We start from the raw sequence: 20,821 nt of genomic DNA on the forward strand, positions 1-20,821 counted from the left end.
GTCTTGGCTGAGTTTCTTTTATTTTCCCATGATTCAAAAAGGGCACTGAGTTTGAAGGTAGGCCTTGAACTACATCCACGTACACCTCAAAATTGACTCAAATGATGTCAATTAGCCTATCAAAGCTTCTAAATCCATACATCATTTTCTGGAATTTTCGCTGTTTAAAGCACCGTCAACTTAGTTATCAAACTTATACCCACTGGAATTGTGATACAGTAATTATAAGTAAATAATCTGTCTTAAACATTGTTGGAAATGACTTGTGTCATGCACAAAGTAGATGTCCTAACCGACTTACCAAAACTATAGTTTGTTAACAAGAAATTTGTGGAGTGGTTTAAAAAAGTTTTAATACTCCAACCTAAGTGTATGTAAACTTCCGACTTCAACTGTATATATATACTGTTAAACCATAGATATATTTGGTGTAACACAGTAGCAGCCCCTCACTCATATGCTGAGCTGCAGCAGAGTCAACAGTGAACAGTACATCCGTCTGTTGTATCACTGTAGTAATTACTATAGCTATATCACACCGTCAGCAGGGACTCTCTCTCTCTCCCTCTCTCACTCTCACTTCACCCCCCTCCCTGTTATCACCAAATTAGGACGATAGTGTAAAGTACACCCCCACCCTGTCTGGGGGAGGAGGGAGGGGAGAGGGTGGTGTGTACATGTGCCTATATGTGTGCCTATTGCCTAAGTCTACTCTATACTGTGTGTTTTGTCTGTCTCTACTTGTGCCAATGTGTAGCTTAATCTGTTTGTGTCTGTCTGTATGTGTGTGTGAGATTTACAGTAGTGTGCTGATTACTGTTTGTTTCTCTGTGTCTGTGTTTGATAGGAGACCCCCAAAAATCAGTCTGACCAAGATTGGCTCTATTCAGCTTCAAAGGCTATGGGATGTCTAAACTGAATTGACTGTCGGTTAACTGGGTCTCACTAGCTGGCACAGCCACAAAAGTCATAACCCCCCTATTTCTAAAATTTATCTTCTTAAAATCTGATTTAAACCTAAACCCTACCCCCTTAACCACACTCTAACCTTATGCCTAAACCTAACCTTAAATTAAGACAAAAAAGCGAGTGTTTGTTTTCATGAATTTTTCCATATTGCCAATTTGGACTTTGTGGCTGTGGTAACTAGTGACAACCGTCAGACTGGGGGAGGAAGTCACACTGATATCTGGTAGAAAGAGAGGGAGTACAGTCATACTGCATGTCTGCGAACTTCCGTCTGTGTGTGTGTGTGTGTGTGTGTGTGTGTGTGTGTGTGTGTGTGTGTGTGTGTGTGTGTGTGTGTGTGGCAATATAGGGTTCAGTGTTTCGAGTACTACAGTAGGTCTACTATGTGTTCATACATGTGTGTATTACAGAGTTAACACATTATCTTATGTTCACAAACCTTGCTGAGATGACCTCTCTCCCCAATGTGCATACAGGGAACATGCATCAAATATTCACTATGGAGGAGGCGGAGAGAGAGAGAGAGAGAAAGGGGGAACGGGGTTAGTATTGCCATACGTCCGCCACACACACACACACCCTCACCTTTTTTCACCACATGTGTACATTGAGAAACCTTCAACACGTTAGTGCTGTCATCTCCTTTTGGGGATCACTGCAAACAACCCGGTGCCAACACTCTCATGACCCGCACACACACACAGCACCTCAGCCCCCAGCCCAACCACTTCCAATACACACCTGGACAAGCAGACCGCTAACCCTTCATCGCCATCATCATCATCACACCAGCTCCCACAATCCATCTGGGCCTCTGTCATCAACTCCACACTGTCCAACACACACATCCTGATCCACCACACTACGTAAAACACACATGCAGTCACTCAACCAATATTTTTTTTAAAATACTAGTAGCTGCCTACCACCCACACCTGTTGTTGACAGGTGGAGGGGAGAGGAGGATCATACTGTAAAACTAAACTACCTGTTTAGACCACCACCCTCCACTCACCCACCTCCACCACCACCACCCTCCTCCTCCACCTCCATCCTCCTCCTCCCCACCACCACCCTCGTCCACCTCCACCTCCTCCTCCACCACCACCACCTCCTCCACCTCCTCCTCCCACCACCACCCCCACCCTCGTCCACCTCCACCTCCTCCTCCCCCCACCACCACCCTCCTCCACCTCCACCTCCTCCTCCCACCACCCCCAGCCCTCCTCCCACCTCCCACCTCCTCCTCCCCCCACCACCACCCTCCTCCCCCTCCCCCTCCTCCCCCCCCCCCTCCACCTCCCCTCCTCCTCCCACCCCACCCCCTCCCCCTCCCACCTCCTCCTCCCCACCACCCCCTCTCCACCTCCTCCTCCCACCACCCCCCTCCTCCCACCTCCCACCTCCTCCCCACCACCACCCCCTCCTCCCCTCCCACCTCCTCCTCCCACCCCCCACCCTCCCACCCCCCCCCTCCTCCACCTCCTTCCCCCCACGTCTTCTGTTTAGGGCCACCAGTCCCCCTCCACCCCCCCCCTTCACCCAGTGGTCTGTCCTGCCTGTGTCACTACCAAGTCACTCCCCTCTGTCGAGCCTGTGTATACCTTTGTCTGCTTGTTCCCTTTTTCACTCACTCCATCAAAGGAGCAGCTAAACTTCTACTGGCTCTTTAAAAGAGTGGCTAACAAAACTAAAAAACGTGTTTGTTGCAGCTGGTACATTTTAACAGTGTATGTGTGTGTGCGTCTGTGTTCAGAGCCACATGAGGAAACTGGGCGTGACTCTGCAGCACCAGCCTGGTATCATAACTAACATAATATAGAATAAATCCTCGAACACTCAAATTAGTATGATATGTTTGGTATGGTTTGTATGGTTACTATAAGACAGAAGGTTACTTAACCCTTTACACTCATGGGAATTTGCCTATATCCATAGGGCTTAGTAAATGTTTCTTAAAGAAGAAAAATAAAAGCACTATGCACTAACCATAGTAACAATCAAAAGGGAACAGTTTGAGATGATGGGAAAATGATTGACTGAAGGTGAGGACACAACAGTTCACCTGACAAACTAATCCAAACATTACCTGTTGTGTTGATTTTATGTGTATTTTACATTTTGTACTTTTCGCCACATCTGTTATACAAAATCTGAAAATTTTGATTCTGCACATTCCAGTAACATGATACAAATATTCCTGAAAATGTGGGTAGGAGCAACATAAACAAACAAATACAAGAGTTTGCTGAGACTAACTGTTGTCTCCAAAGTGTGCATAGTTCGGTTGAGCTAGAACACACATTTCACTACACCCGCAATAACATCTGTAAATATCTATATGACCTACTTTTATTTGATTTGATTTGATTTTAATAATTTCAATGCACTTTTATACTCAAAGAAGGTCTTCGGCTATAAGATTTTTTTAGCTTTCCTAGCAGTGCCGTTGAGGAAATAGAGCAAGACAACTTGTTTGTTTTGTTTGACCACAACCCTCATCCCATCACACAATTATATTGTTTTACTAATCAAACATTTTTCCATTATAAATCCCAATCTGGTCAGGTGGGCATCATTTAACCGGTTCTTATGCCAACCACGAGTAATAAATCATAAAAATACGATATTACAGTGTTAGGATTTCACAATGAAATTCAGAAACAGATCATCATTTTGGTGCGCATAAGAAAGGAGTCATGAGTACATTCGGTGGGTGTGCGTAAATTTTCAGAGCGTTCATCAAAACCCATTCCTTACCCACGCTGCGTCATATTGTATGTTCTGTGCCGCCACTCATTCCAAATGTAGGCATTTATCAGTGCCCAAATCTGCCATTTTCAACCCGTTATTGCGATAGTGTAAAGGGGCTACGGCAAAAATAAAGGGTGGTTGGTTGTTGTTTTGGATGTGTTTATACGAATCTAGCAACAGGTTGTGTTAATATCATCACAGAAAATTCTTGCTAATTATTAACTTTTGCAACTACTTACAACTTTCTACTACTTTGCATCTACTTAGCATGTTAGCTAACCTTTCCCCTAACCCTAACCCTTTAAACTACTCTAACCCCAACCTCTTCTCCTACTACTTACTCAACATTTGATTCATAACTATCATTCTATTGCAAATTCTACATATTGTCTGTCAATTCGTATATATCACAAAATGGATGATGAATCCACAAATTATCCATGCCATATACCGTTACATATTAGACTAAATGGATGGAGACAGATTTACATTTACTATATTCGTCTACTCCTGAGTCAGGGTTGTCACTACGCTCAGTGTCATTTATCTGGTGTTGGTTAGTTCTGCACGCACACTAAACAGGTTGTTTAAATGCATGGCATTCTGCAGATAAAAAGCTAAGTGGGGATGGAGGCTGGGACAGAAAATATCCTTCCCTCCTCTATTTTTATCTTACTCATTCAATCCTCCCTGTCTCTCCTTCCCTCTCTTCATTTACTCCCTACCCCTCTCTCTCTTCTCTCTTCTCTTCTTCTCTCTCTCCCTTTCCCTCACTCTCTATTTGCCCCTCTCTCTCTCTCCCTCTCTCCCTCCCTCCCTCTGTCTCTCTCTCACGCTCTCTACCTCTCTCTCTCTCTCCCTTCCTCCTTCCTCTCTCTCTCCCATATTTATTTATTTAATCAACTCATACCATCAGCTTATATTAAACTATATAATACATATATAATAACAATAAATACTGAATATCAAAACATACAGAGCTACAGGATCCACAGGTTACTATACTGTATTCTGTGTGTGTGTGTGTGTGTGTGTGTGTGTGTGTGTGTTGTGTGTGTGTGTGTGTGTGTGTGTGTGTGTGTGTGTGTCACGTGCTAGTAATATGTACTGATTCTATACACTTTAAATTTTCTAAATATCTTCTATCTTCGGTTTCCCCATCGATATCCATTTAAAACCCCTTTTTGGTTCCAGGTAACGTTTTGGTTCCAGGTGAATCATTTTGGGTTCCATGTGTACACTTTCTACAGGGGGTTCTACATGAACCCAAAAAATTCTAACTGCAAAAGGTTCTCCTAATCGGGACAGCCGAAGAACCCTTTTAACCTTTTTTTCTAAAGTGTAGAATGTGAATGCGCAGTACAGATGTGTGTGTGGGAGGGATGATTTCACACACAGACTGGCCTCCAGAACCTAGTGTATACCTATCATTTACACACACTGGTGGTGTGGGGGGGTGGTGGTGGTGGTGGTGGAGGTGGTGGTGGAGGTGGTAGAGGAGGGTGGTGGTGGTGATGGTGGAGGTAGTTGGGGGGGTGGTGGTGGTGGTGTGGATAGGGTGGTAGGGGTGGTGGTGGTGGTTGGTGGTGTGGTGGTGGGGGTGAGGTGGTAGAGGGAGGTGGTGCTGGTGGAGGTAGTTGGTGGAGGTGGTAGAGGAGGTGGTGGTGGTGGTGGGTGGAGGTAGAGGTGGTAGGGGGGTGGTGGTGGTGGAGGTAGGAGGTGGTGGAGGGGGGGGTGGTGGTGGTGGTGGTGGAGGTAGAGTTGTAGGGGGAAGGTGGTGGTGGTGGTGGTGGAGGTATTGGTGGTGTAGGAGGTGGTGGTGGTGGTGGTGGAGTTGAGGTGTTGAGGAGGTGGTGGTGGTGGTGGTGAGGCTGTATTTGTTTGGTGTGAGGTTGTGGGTGGTGGTGAACGATTTGTTGAGGTCCAATGTGATTATATCATTAGGGGAGGTGGTTGTGGTGGTGGAGGTGGTGTGTTTGTAGAGGAGGTGGTGGTGTGGTGGTGGTGGAGGTAGAGGTGGTGTAGGAGGTGGTGGTGGTGGTGGTGGAGGTAAGAGTGGTAGAGGAGATTGGTGGTGGTGGTAGTGGAGGTAGAGGTGGTAGAGGAGGTGGGTGGTGGTGGTGGTGGAGGTAGAGGTGGGTGGGAGGTGGTGGGTGGTGGTGGTAGTGGATAGAGGTGATAGGGGGGTGGTGGTGGTGGTGGTGGAGGTAGGGAGTGGTAGAGGAGGTGGTGTGGTGGTAGTGGAGGTAGAGGTGGTAGAGGGAGGGTGGTGATGAGTGGTGGTGGGAGTGGGTGGCGGTGTTATGTATGGTGTAGAGGAGGTGGTGTTGGTGGAGTGACTCCTAGGTATTTGATGATGTAATGATGGTGTATAAAAGTTGTGTTGACAAGGTGGATTTGGCCAGCTGGTGCTCTGTGTACTCAGCTGGCTGGCCAGTGACTCATGAATTTAGTTCGTTCTAATATTACATTCCTCCTAACTGCCAAATGTCCATCTTGCTTCTCATTATTAGAACTGTGGAAGTGTTCCCGCTTGATCAGGTTGTCATCTTGCAGGTCTTCTGGGGTGTCCATCTCCTCTGCCTGGAAATACCACATTTAAAAATTGCAGAATTACTAGTAGGCCTATCGTCTCTGTTCTCTAAAACAACATTAATTCTGTAATAGATAATATAGCCTACTTTTCATTACGGTTAAAGTCCAAATTAGAATAGATAGCATATAAACTCAGCAAAAAAAGAAACGTCCTCTCACTGTCAACTGTGTTTATTTTCAGCAAACTTAACATGTGTAAATATTTGTATGAACATAACAAGATTCAACAACTGAGACATAAACTGAACAAGTTCCACAGACATGTGAGTAACAGAAATTGAATAATGTGTCCCTGAACAAAGGGGGGGGGGTCAAAATCAAAAGTAACAGTCAGTATCTGGTATGGCCACCAGCTGCATTAAGTACTGCAGTGCATCTCCTCCTCATGGACTGCACCAGATTTGCCAGTTCTTGCTGTGAGATGTTACCCCACTCTTCCACCAAGGCACCTGCAAGTTCCCGGACATTTCTGGGAGGGAATGGCCCTAGCCCTCACCCTCCGATCCAACAGGTCCCAGACGTGCTCAATGGGATTGAGATCCGGGCTCGTCGCTGGCCATGGCAGAACACTGACATTCCTGTCTTGCAGGAAATCACGCACAGAACGAGCAGTATGGCTGGTGGCATTGTCATGCTGGAGGGTCATGTCAGGATGAGCCTGCAGGAAGGGTACCACATGAGGTCCTCTGTAGCTCAGCTGGTAGAGCACGGCGCTTGTAACGCCAAGGTAGTGGGTTCGATCCCCGGGACCACCCATACACAAAAAAAAAAAATGTATGCACGCATGACTGTAAGTCGCTTTGGATAAAAGCGTCTGCTAAATGGCATATTATATTATATTATATTATATATGAGGGAGGAGGATGTCTTCCCTGTAACACACAGCGTTGAGATTTCCTGCAATGACAACAAGCTCAGTCCGATGATGCTGTGACACTCCACCCCAGACCATGACGGACCCTCCACCTCCAAATCGATCCCGCTCCAGAGTACAGGCCTCGGTGTAACGCTCATTCCTTCGACGATAAACGCGAATCCGACCATCACCCCTGGTGAGACAAAACTGCGACTCGTCAGTGAAGAGCACTTTTTGCCAGTCCTGTCTGGTCCAGCGACGGTGGGTTTGTGCCCATAGGCGACATTGTTGCCGGTGATGTCTGATGAGGACCTGCCTTACAACAGGCCTACAAGCCCTCAGTCCAGCCTCTCTCAGCCTATTGCGGACAGTCTGAGCACTGATGGAGGGATTGTGTGTTCCTGGTGTAACTCGGGCAGTTGTTGTTGCCATCCTGTACCTGTCCCGCAGGTGTGATGTTTGGATGTACCGATCCTGTGCAGGTGTTGTTACACGTGGTCTGCCACTGCGAGGACGATCAGCTGTCCGTCCTGTCTCCCTGTAGCGCTGTCTTAGGCGTCTCACAGTACGGACATTGCAATTTATTGACTTGGCCACATCTGCAGTCCTCATGCCTCCTTGCAGCATGCCTAAGGCACGTTCACGCAGATGAGCAGGGACCCTGGGCATCTTTCTTTTGGTGTTTTTCAGAGTCAGTAGAAAGGCCTCTTTAGTGTCCTAAGTTTTCATAACTGTGACCTTAATTGCCTACCGTCGGTAAGCTGTTAGTGTCTTAACGAACGTTCCATAAGTGCATGTTAATTAATTGTTTATGGTTCATTGAACAAGCATGGGAAACAGTGTTTAAACCCTTTACAATGAAGATCTGTGAAGTTATTTGGAAATGTACAAATTATCTTTGAAAGACAGGGTCCTGAAAAAGGGACGTTTGTTTTTTTGCTGAGTTTACAATAAATAGCTAAACAAATAACTGAGGTCGACATCTTTACAGTAGTAGCTCGGTCTAATCATTTGAAATACCTAGCAGTATCAACATGATAATGATTTATTTGTCATTAGGTCTAGAGATCACCATGATATAGCATATTGATTGTATAGGCTAGTGATCTAGGCTAGAGAAGGTTCATTGACAGTAGTAGTAGTGGACATTTCCATGTAAAAAGCCCCATGAGCACTAGCATGTGAAGTTCATAGGAGCACATTGAATTTGGTGTCAAATGAAAGCTAAAAGAGTCCATTTTTTATCTATTAAGGCACAGAATTACCAATCAAATTATAACAGAATGACTGCAACTAAATTGGCTGCAATGGGAATTCATAGTAGTCACAAACCACAGTTGGGTCACCTGCTACTGTCCTCCCTTCCACTGGAATACTGCTATAACTGTTTTTCATTCTCTTTCACGTGGTGGTCAAAGCAAGAGTGTGAAAACAGTCTGGACAAACCCTCCCTCTCTTTCTCCCTGTCTCTCTCTCCAGTTAATGTCACCTCTCCCGGCTCTTACTGACACCTACCCATGAGCCCCCTCTTTCCATTTACTGTAACCAGCCCTCTCACACACTGAAGAACGACCAACACTGTAATGTATGTACTGAAGTGTACTCTACTGTGATGTCCAAACTTGTGAAACAGACTTCTGTGATTGGTACATATTAGGTAAGGTCCGGACCAACCAAATGTGGTCTTGTTTGAGGACCTCATTAGAATAATAGCCAGTGTGTAGAATAGGCTTAATACCCAAACACGCAAAGGAAGATATTACACATTTCTACCTTTGTGCACCTATTCAGGATACATCATGAAAAAGAATGACATTCATAATTATGTATTTCAGTATAGTACAGATGAGGGACCCGTGATGTAATTCTGTTCCATCATTCTGTTACCGGGTGTGAATGCCCTTCACTTACTGTAGTTCAATAATCAAGAGATTTTTTCAAACTCGAGGCTTAATATCATAGCTAACAACCCATTCTTTCTGCAGACATGTTTTGATCTTAATTCGGAGTAGATATTTAAGAGTTTTTGGAAAACGTCACATTTTACCGTCATTCTGTTACCAAACTATACATCTGCACTGTTCTTCGAGTAAATGTGTTTTTGTCCAATTTTCTGTGAAAATTGTTAAAAGTAATGGTTTTTGTTTGGCATACTTTTAAGGCTGTGGCTGCGGATCCGACTTTTTCGGGATCTTTAGTCTGGAAAAGAAAAGATCCGGAGCTTCCAGAAGCTTCTGCGCATGTGCAGATCATGTTCTGCGCACACTGGCAGACTTACCATTAGGCAGAAGAAGCAATTGCCTCAGGCCTCACGTCATTAAGGGGCATGAGCTGGGCATAAGCTAGCGATATATATTTTTACATGGGCTGCGTCTCAATCAATCCACCACATCTGCCGACGTCGGCCTTCTGCACCTGCGGTGGAAGGTGGCCGAGCTACAGCTGAGTTTGTCAGACCAAGAGACATCCCGAAAATCCGAAAACTTCTGTAGTGTCCGAACGGTGTCACAGGACTCATCTGAAGGTAACCCGGTACCGGCCCGAAAAATGAATGGAAGTGAATAGGGCATTTCCACGTAAAAAAAGGTATACAGGCAATTCCACTGGAAAATATATTTTTCCCCCCTGAGCTTTCTTATATCGCTCAGATATAGGACAGACACCAAAACATACTTCCTTTTGATTAAAATGTTTTACCATCTGTTTTTCCATGTATTAATATGTTATTCAATGCATTTCTCTGGTCTTGTAGCAGTAAGGCTAAATTCAATATTTAATCAAATACTTTTTTTAATTCTTTTTTTTTTATACCTACTGGTGTCCTAAAATTCTAAATCAAATATCTAAATGATCCTTGGTATGGCCATCTTAAAACAATTCCATGTTAGCTTAGTAGAAATCCAGCCCTGGGCCCTTAGACTCTAGGGGGATACAATATGCATTTCTATAGACTGCCCTCTGACTGGGGCCTCCAAATCACTAAGTCAGCCCATGTGTATTATTCTCCTTCCATAGAGAACAGGCTACTCAAGCGAATGGTACTCCTTTAATAAAGTTTGATCAAAGCTCAATCAATGTCTGCAAGATCACATTATAAATCAGGTATTCTACATAACCGAATAATAGCATAGTGTAATGTTAATGTAAGACCAGTAACGTTGTTCTAGCCTATTATATTCGGTTCTGTAGAATACTGTGAATATTATGTAATCTTGCAGACGTTCAGCTTTGATCTAACTTTATTAAACGAGCACCATTCGCCTGCTCTCTGTGCATAGAAAATATACACCTGCGTATAAAGTGATACCACATGCGCAGAAGCTTCGGGACGCTCGGGATCTGTACTTTTCCGGACTAAAGGGACAAGTCTAATTAACATAAAAAGTATAGTTTTTGGCATTTTAGCTAACCCTAACCTGCTGCGTAAATTTTCCTAACCTACTACGAAAAGTCAAATCTGACGTTAATTTTACAAAAGCTGGATACCTTCTAGCCATCACCGGACTAAAGACCACAGAAAAAGTCGGATCCAGCATCTCTGTTCTTTTAATGTGAAAATCGGAGGTCTCAGAGCCATTCTGTTACCTTTAAATTGCCCGGCTCGTCTTCATTTCGGTTCTCCTGGATGGTTTGGGGCAGTCCTGCCTCCTTCTGAAGTTCCGCCATTTTCTCTGTGTGTTTTGTATCCCACCAGAAGGGGTGCGGGTAAAACCATCGAAGTGTTTTGTGCTATTCTATACCCAACAGGTTTGTCTGATTTTGCTGGTAGCAATTGAAGCGGTTGGTTACATTTCATTAGTGATGTTGCGTTTCATATCGAGCTCCGAGGCATGCGTCGAAATTGCTAAGCAGTTTCTTATTTTTCTTCGGTGGGGTTTAACAGCGGTTGGCTTCCAATATGTTGCATTATCGCCACCAACTGGACTATAATATAAATCCATTATACTTTGTGATACAAAATGGGGCGTGGAGGAAACCCTTCCAACTAACCCTACATTCATTAAAAAACCCACTACCCCATTCCACTACTTTGACCCTATCGGCCCCTGTACCATCCCAACGGCCTAGGAGGACTGGACACCACCACTCAACACACGCTGTAACTCTTCTGAAGTCAAATCTCATACACCCAAGTACTTCTCTGCAGCTGCCACCACAACATCTATTTTCTGTGATTTACATTATATTTCTGCGGTACAGTTGACAAGTTGATCAATGATAACCATTGCTAAGAAGCCAACCTTACTGAAGCATATATCACTCGTTGACCTATCCCTTTGTGCTCTCACCCTCAGGGCCCGCCACTCATTAGGCAGCCGGCAGATTGACAAGGGCAGCATTTTCTGAGCTAAACTGACCAAGGGGCATCTCCAACAACACATAAAACCTCACATAATTCTGGCCAAAAACAATTGCAATTTATTTCAACCAGTGGCATATGGGCTTTTTACACAACAAAAATATAAACACAACATGTAAAGTGTTGGTCCCATGTTTCATGAGGTGAAATAAAAGATCCCAGAAATTATCCATATGCACAAAAAGCTTATTTATCTCAAATGTTGTGCACAAATTTGTATACATCCCTGTTAGTGAGCATTTCTCCTTTGCTGAGATAATCCATCCACCTGACAGGTGTGGCATATCAAGAAGCTGATTAAACAGCATGATCATTACACAGGTGCACCTTGTGCTGGGGATAATAAAAGGCCACTCTAAAATGTACAATTTTGTCACACAACACAATGCCACAGATGTCTCAAGTTTTGAGAGTGCCTGCAATTGGCATGATGACTGCAGGAATGTCCCCCAGAGCTGTTGCCAGATACTTGAATGTTAATTTCTCTAGCATAAGCTGCCTCCAAAGTCGTTTTAGAGAGTTTAGCAGTACTCCAACCGGCCTCACAACCGCAGACCACGTGTAAGGCGTCGTGTGGGTGAGCGGTTTGCTGATGTCAACGTTGTGACAGAGTGCCTGCCCTATGATGGCAGTGGGGTTATGGTATGTTCAGGCATAAGCTACAGACAACGAACACATTTGCATTTCATCAATGGCAATTTTAATGCACAGATACTGTGACGAGATCCTAAAACCCACTGTGAGGCCCATTGTTTTTAAAGGTATCTGTGACCAACAGATGCATATCTGTATTTCCAGTCATGTGAAATCCATAGATGAATTGATTTCAATTGACTGATTTCCTTATATGAACTGTAACGCAGTAAAATCGTAGAATTTGTTGCATGTTGCGTTTATATTTTTGTTCAGTATAGGTGAGCGCTGATGCCGCCCTGTGATAAGCAGTGGCCACTTTGTCAAAGGCATGGGAGCCAAATACTTGTACATTCCCAGCGTTCCTCTCCAGGGTGCTGTTGGAGAGATGCATCGCTGTGGCGCTCCACCAACGTTCTGCAAAAAAATATATCTAACATAAAGCATGTATCAAATCAAATAATAAAATAAAATTGTATCAGTCACATACACATATTTAGCAGATGTTATTGCGGGTGTAGCGAAATGCTTGTGTTTCTAGCTCCAACAGTGCAGTAATATCTAACAATTTCACAACATATATCCAATACACACAAATCTAAGTAAAGCAATGGAATTAAGAATACATAAATAAATATATGGACGAGCAATGTCAGAGCGGCAGAATAGTATAGAATACAGTATATACAGTACCAGTCAAATGTTTGGACACACCTACTCATTCAAGGGTTTTTCTTTATTTTTACATTGTAGAATAATAGTGAAGACATCAAAACTATGAAATAACACATATGGAATCATGTAGTAACCAAAAAAGTGTTAAACAAATCAAACTATATTTGAGATTTGAGATTCTTCAAATAGCCACCCTTTGCCTTGATGACAGCTTTGCATAGTCTTGGCATTCTCTCAACCAGCCTCACCTGGAATGCTTTTCCAACAGTCTTGAAGGAGTTCCCACATATGCTGAGCACTTGTTGGCTGCTTTTCCTTCACTTTGCCGTCTGACTCATCCCAAACCATCTCAATTGGGTTGAGGTTGGGTGATTGTGGAGGCCAGGTCATCTGATGCAGCACTCCATCACTCTCCTTCTTGGTCAAATAGCCCTTACACAGCCTGGTAGTGTGTTTTGGGTCATTGTCCTGTTGAAAAACAAATGATAGTCCCACTAAGTGCAAACCAGGTGGGATGGAGTATTGCTGCAGAATGCTGTAGTAGCCATGCTGGTTAAGTGTGCCTTGAATTCTAAATAAATAATTGACAGTGTCACCAGCAAAGCACCCCCACACCATCACACCTCCTCCTCCATGCTTCACAGTGGGAACCACACATACGGAGATCATCCGTTCACCTACTCTGCGTCTCACAAAGACACGGCGGTTGGAACCCAAAATCTCAAATTTGGACTCCAGACCAAAGGACACATTTCCAAGTCTCTTCTTATTATTGGTGTCCTTTAGTAGTGGTTTCCTTGCAGCAATTTGACCATTAAGGCCTGATTCACACAGTCTCCTCTGAACAGTTAATGTTGAGATGTGTCTGTTACTTGAACTCTGTGAAGCATTTATTTGGGCTGCAATTTCTGAGGCTGGTAACTCTAATGAACTTATCCTCTGCAGCAGAAGTGACTCTGGGTCTTCCTTTCCTGTGGCGGTCCTCATGAGAGCCAGTTTCATCATAGCGCTTGATAGTTTTTGCGACTGCACTTGAATAAACTTTTAAAGGTCTTGAAATGTTCCGTATTGACTGACCATCATGTCTTAAAGTAATGATGGACTGTCGTTTCTCTTTGCTTATTTCAGCTGTTCTTGCCATAATATGGACTTGGTATTTTACCATATAGGGCTATCTTCTGTATACCCCCCTACCTTGTCACAACACAACTGATTGGCTCAAACGCATTAAGAAGGAAATATATTTTGATTTGAACACTTTTTTTGGTTACTACAGTCGTGGTCAAAAGTTTTGAGAATGACACAAGTATTGGTCTTCACAAAGTTAGCTGCTTCAGTGTTATGATATATTTTCGTCAGATGTTACTATGGTATACTGAAGTATAATTACAAGCATTCCATAAGTCTCAAAGGCTTTTATTGACAATTACATTAAGTTTATGCAAAGAGTCAATATTTGCAGTGTTGACCCTTCTTTTTCAAGACCTCTGCAATCCGCCCTGGCATGCTGTCAATTAACTTCTGGGCCACATCCTGACTGATGGCAGCCCATTCTTGCATAATCAATGCTTGGAGTTTGTCAGAATTAGTGGGTTTTTGTTTGTCCACCCGCCTCTTGAGGATCGACCACAAGTTCTCAATGGGATTAAGGTCTGGGGAGTTTCCTGGCCATGGACCCAAAATGTCGATGTTTTGTTCCCCGAGCCACTTAGTTATCACTTTTGCCTTGTGGCAAGGTGCTCCATCATGCTCCATCAACTGTTCTTGGATGGTTGGGAGAAGTTGCTCTCGGAGGATGTGTTGGTACCATTCTTTATTCATGGCTGTGTTCTTAGGCAAAATTGTGAGCCCACTCTCTTGGCTGAGAAGCAACCCCACACATGAATGGTCACAGGATGCTTTACTGTTGGCATGACACAGGACTGGTGGTAGTGCTCACCTTGTCTTCTTCGGACAAGGTGTTTTCCGGATACCTGAAACAATCGGAAAGGGGATTCATCAGAGAAAATTACTTTACCCCAGTCCTCAGCAGTCCAATCCCTGTACCTTTTGCAGAATATCAGTCTGTCCCTGATGTTTTTCCTGGAGAGAAGTGGCTTCTTTGCTGCCCTTCTTGACACCAGGACATCCTCCAAAAGTATTCGCCTCACTGTGCATGCAGATATAGTCACACCTACCTGCTGCCATTCCTGAGCAAGCTCTGCACTGGTGGTGCCCCGATCCCGAAGCTGAATCAACTTTAGGAGGCGGTCCTGGCGCTTGCTGGACTTTCTTGGGCGCCTTCTTCACAACAATTGAACCTCTCTCCTTGAAGTTCTTGATGATCCGATAAATGGTTGATTTAGGTGCAATCTTACTAGCAGCAATATCCTTGCCTGTGAAGCCCTTTTTGTGCAAAGCAATGATGACGGCACATGTTTCCTTGCAGGTAACCATGGTTAACAGAGGAAGAACAATGATTTCAAGCACCACCCTCCTTTTAAAGCTTCCAGTCTGTTATTCTAACTCAATCAGCATGACAGAGTGATCTCCAGCCTTGTCCTTGTCAACACTCTCACCTGTGTTAACGAGAGAATCACTGACATGATGGCAGCTGGTCCTTTTGTGGCAGGGCTGAAATGCAGTGGAAATGTTTTTTTTGGGATTAAGTTCATTTTCATTGCACAGAGGGACTTTGCAATTATTTGGAATTCATCTGATCACTCTTCATGACATTCTGGAGTATATGCAAATTGCCATCATCAACACTGAGGCAGCAGACTTTGTGAAAATTAGTATTTGTGTCATTCTCAAAACTTTTTACCACGACTGTTTCCATATGTGTTATTTCATCATTTTGACGTCTTCACTATTATTCTACAATGTAAAAAAAAATTTAATAAAGAAAAACCCTTGAATGAGTAGGTGGTCCGTGCTTACTGAGGTGTAGCCTACTGTGTCGGCCCGCAATATAATTTTATGAATGCCTATCCATGTGGTGCGCCCACCGTTTGCAAAACAAGCTGTTGCATTTGCTTTATTAGTCCTGATTCCTGTGACTAATCCATTTGGCTATTTAAGCTCTGAACATCAGCTACACAATTTTATCAGGAGTTATCCTGCAGCTATTTGCAATGTGTCCATTTTACTTTGACCTGTCCTGATTTTAGGATATGTTGTTTGTAAAAAATAAATTTAAAAAATGGATTGGGCGCCATTTAAATTACGCCATTTGATCAGAAACCAGCATGATGTATAACGTGTCGGTCTCATTATATTGTCATACATTTTATCTCCAGCCTGTAGGCTACAGTATGAAAAATGTATGCACTCACTAACTGTAAGTCGCTCTGGATAAGAGCGTCTGCTAAATGACTAAAATGTAAAAATGTACAGAAAAGGCCACATACTATTTCTACCATATGCTATATCCAGGGGTGAAATTAGAATTCATTTCTTCCTGGTACGGGACCAAGCAGGTGCACCAGCATTTTTTATGGGCCTAATCATAGAATTACATATACAATCCCAATTAATTCAATAGGATCTCTGTGGGCCTAGTCATACAGATTTGTAATTTAACTTTTAAAATGTTTTACCTTTCATTGTGGCATAAACACAACCAGTCAAAAAGTTTTCATCTGATTGTCAAACAACCACTTCAAAGGGCTCCTCCATAGGCTACCTGCACACAGCCATGAACTTGCAACATATTTCCAGCATCAGAACAGTGGTGAATTACACAAAACACCAAAAAGTGTAATGACATATTTGGCTATTGTCATTAGGATGTCATTTATGCGTCCACTGACGCATGTTGGTGTCGGCCACTCATCTCTGCCTTTGCAAAATGTAACTGTTCGTAGAACCACATCGCATTTCAAGTCCATTCACTCATTTTTCATGCCTCTGCTATGCGGTAACCATTAATGATAAAAGTTGACGTAATGGCCTAAAGTTTTCTTGACATTTTGCTTTAGTTATTGTGAATGGCTCATGTTTTACCCAAGCTATATCTGCACCCACAACGGTGTGTGCTCAGCCCCCTCCTGTACTCCGTATTCACCCATGACTGCGTGGCCAAGCATGCCTCCAACTCAATCATCAAGTTTGCAGACAACACAACAGTAGTAGGCTTGATTACCAACAATGACGTGATAGCCTACAGGGAGGAGTTGAGGGCTGTAGGAGTGTGGTCCTAGGAAGATAACCTCTCACTCAACGTCAACAAAACAAAGGAGATGATCCTGGACTTCAGGAAACAGCAGAGGGTGCACCCCCCTATCCACATCGACGGGACCGCAGTGGAGAAGGTGGAAATCTATCTGGACTTAAATATATATATATATATATATTAGGATCCCCATTAGCTGTTGCGAAAGCAGCAGCTACTCTTCCTGGGGTCCACACAAAACATGAAACATGACATAATACAGAACATTAATAGACAAGAACAGCTCAAGGACAGAACTACATCCATTTTTTAAAAGGCACACATAGCCTACATATCAATACATACACACAAACTATCTAGGTCAAATAAGGGAAAGATGTTGTGCCATGAGGTGTTGCTTTACCTGTTTTGTGAAACCAGGTTTGCTGTTCATTTGAGCAATATGAGATGGAACGGAGTTACATGCAATAATGGCTCTATATAATACTGTACGCTTTCTTGAATTTGTTTGGGGACTGTGAAAAGACCCCTGGTGGCATGTCTGGTGGGGTAAGTGGGTGTGTCAGAGCTGTGTGTCAATTGACTATGCAAACAATTTGGGATTTTCAACACATTAATGTTTCTTATAAAAAGAAGAAGTGATGCAGTCAGTCTCTCCTCAACTCTTAGCCAAGAGAGCTGGATCATTAAAGAGAATGATGTATTACACACAGACTTATACACAAAGCCCACAGACCGCAACACCCTGCTACGTGTGGACAGTATGCATCCCTTTCCCCTCAAGAATGGTTGACCATATGGCCAGTTGTGCAGGGTTAAATGCATATGTGGCCAACAGTCAGATTTTGACACCAATGCTAAGAAAATTGCAGACAAATTCAAAATGAGAGGCTACGAGGACAAAACTCGATGATGCAATGATGAAAGTATCCCAAACACTAAGAGAGGAACTGCTCAAACTAAACCAAAGAAAACCAACGCAACAGTCTTCTGCACAAAGTATACCAAGTGTTCAGAGAAAATGAGAGCAATCCTGAAAAAGCACTGGCAGGACGGATCATAATAATGGCTGGAACGAAGAGAATGGAATGGCAGCAAATACATAGAAACCATGTTTGATGTATTTGATACCATTCCACCAATTCCGCGCCAGCAATTACCACGGGCCTGTTCTCCCCAATTAAGGTGCACCAACCTCCTGTGGCTGGCTGATAGAGGAATTTGTATGTGTAGATTAATGACTAAAAGATTTCCACCCTGATACTGTATGACTGTGTAAACTGTGTTAGAGTTATAAGACAATAAACCCGCTAACAGAGAAGGGGATTAGAATCTTCTGAGACAGACATTCCAGGAGAAAGGAGACTTAGAAACTGTCCTATTTAAACATTCTATACTGTGGAAATGTACAGGCCACGTAAAGGTGGGCGGAGCAAAGTCCTTTGTGTGGACGCATATAAAAAGGCTGTGTGTATTTTTTTGCGCCAGAGCTCTCATGAATAAAAATGGCTGATTTCTTGCAGACTGGAGAATTTGTTTAATTCTTAATTAACTAGAGTCTTACAACCTCTGGGAATTATTCAAAGCTTAGTGTTAGAGATATAAATTCTCATGACACTGGCATATTCTGCAATCAGACAAAACAATTGCACACCTCTTTAAGGAACCTCCACTAGTGGTCTACAAGTGTGGCTGCAATATTGGGGACAGCCTACTGAGATCTGACCTGCCCCCTGAGCCCACTCAGACACTCTTGGCACCATCAAAATGGGAATTACAAATGTGGCTCATGCGCACAGTGCAACAGCACTACGAAAACATCCTTCTTCAGACCCACACACAGGTCAAAATATCCCTTTTAGGGGTGTCATTTCATGCAAGACAAAGGGAGTAATCTATCTCATCACCTGTCCATGTGGTATAGCCTACGTAGGACAAAGAAAAAGACTATTCAAACAAGGCATAGCCAATCAGGTGTAAGACTGACTGCCTAGTAGCAGCTCAATTTGTTGAAGCGAACCATCTTATCTCCTCCCTCAAATACACAGATATTGAGCATGTTACTCTACCAAGGAGAGGAGACCCTACTACTACACAGGGAGACCTACTGGATTTCCTATCTAAAAACACTGACCCCTAGAGGTCTGAATATTGACTTTGTTCTCAGGCCCTTTCTATGAACAAGTCCCTTTTTTTATGAACAAGTCTGCTAAATGAACATATTCTTTCCACAGCTTTTCAGCGTGCACCCAAGATGTTCCCTTTGTTGATTATGCTTATTATGTTTGAACTAAGAAATGACATGCAACAAAGATTAAATGGAAACAATTAAATATGTATATGAAATGAAATAATAAATGTTGATGTTAATATTATGTATAATATCTAATAATGTCGCAATATGATAATGAAAACAATAGCTTAATATATTCAACATGCTGTAAACTATTTCATTTGAACAGTTTCTCTTTTTCATCCTCATCACTCTAATTACTATGACACACCCCTCACTATTGTCATTGGTTGCACTAATTGCACAGTTTGTCTACATAACCTGGTACACCACCAAGCGTTCATGACATTACCCTGAAGAAGGCACAGTGATGCCGAAACGTTGGTGGTGTACCCAATAAATTACTGGGAGCTTATATCCAGTGCCTTCAGAAAGTATTCACACCCCTTGACTTTGTTCACATTTTGTTGTGTTACAGCCTGAATTTTGTTGTCACTGGTCTTTACACAATATCCCATAATATCAAAGTGGAATTATGTTTTTCAATTTTTTTTTACAAATTATTTTAAATGAAAAGCTGAAATGTCTTGAGTCAATGAGTATTCAACCAGTGTTATGGCAAGCCTAAATAGGTTCAAGAGTAAAAATGTGCTTAACAAGTCACATAATAATTTGCATGGACTCACTCTGTGTGCAATAATAGTGTTTAACATGATTTTTCACTGACTACCTCATCTCTGTACCCCATCAGGTCCATCAGTCGAGCAGAGAATTTCAAACACAGATTCAACCACAAAGACCATGGAGGATTTCCAATACCTCACAAACAATGGCACCTACTAATAACAACAAGATAACTAATAAAGTAAGCATACTGTGTCCATAATAAGTATATAGGTTATAGGTTGAGAGCACAGTTAGAAAGATATGGCATATAGAAGCAAACCGGATGGACATCATGAAAATGATCGGAGGTTGAGGGTAGAGGAAGTTCAGGAGTAAAAACAAACCAAATAGAATTATTGTAAAATTGACTGTGTCCATAAAATGTATACAGTATGTACAGTTGAAGTCAGAAGTTTACATTCACTTAGGTTGGAGTCATTAAAACTCGTTTTTTCAACCACTCCACAAGTTTCTTGTTAACAAACTATCGTTTTGGCAAGTCGGTTAGGACATCTACTTTGTGAATGACACAAATAATTTTTCCAACAATTGTTTACAGACAGATTATTCCACTTATAATTCACTGTATCACAATTCCAGTGGGTCAGAAGTTTACATACACTAAGTTGACTGTGCCTTTAAACAGCTTGGAAAATTCCAGAACGTTTCAAGGCCTACCTTCAAACTCAGTGCCTCTTTGCTTGACATCATGGGAAAATCAAAAGAAATCAGCCAAGACCTCAGGATAAAAATTGTAGACCTCCACAAGTCTGGTTCATCCTTGGGAGCAATTTCCAAACGCCTGAAGGTACCACGTTCATCTGTACAAACAATAGTACGCAAGTATAAACACCATGGGACCACGCAGCCGTCATACCGCTCAGGAAGGAGACGCGTTCTGTCTCCCAGAGATGATCGTACTTTGGT

The 20,821-nt window shown here is 42.9% G+C and overlaps 1 protein-coding gene across 1 annotated transcript in view; it reads right to left on the minus strand.

Annotated features, from left to right (window-relative positions):
- LOC121551860 (cAMP-dependent protein kinase type I-beta regulatory subunit-like) overlaps positions 1-1,817 on the minus strand; it is a 56,696-nt gene extending 54,879 nt beyond the window's left edge. The window contains exons 1-2 of the mRNA XM_045225823.1: positions 1,732-1,817; positions 1,409-1,422 (exon numbers count right to left, since the gene is read on the minus strand). Of these exons, the coding sequence (XP_045081758.1) occupies positions 1,409-1,422; positions 1,732-1,817 (100 nt within the window). The remainder of the gene's footprint in view (positions 1-1,408; positions 1,423-1,731) is intronic.
- Positions 1,818-20,821: the final 19,004 nt, after the last annotated feature.

This window comes from Coregonus clupeaformis, chromosome 16 (genome assembly GCF_020615455.1).
Source record: "Coregonus clupeaformis isolate EN_2021a chromosome 16, ASM2061545v1, whole genome shotgun sequence".
Lineage (NCBI taxonomy): Eukaryota > Metazoa > Chordata > Actinopteri > Salmoniformes > Salmonidae > Coregonus > Coregonus clupeaformis.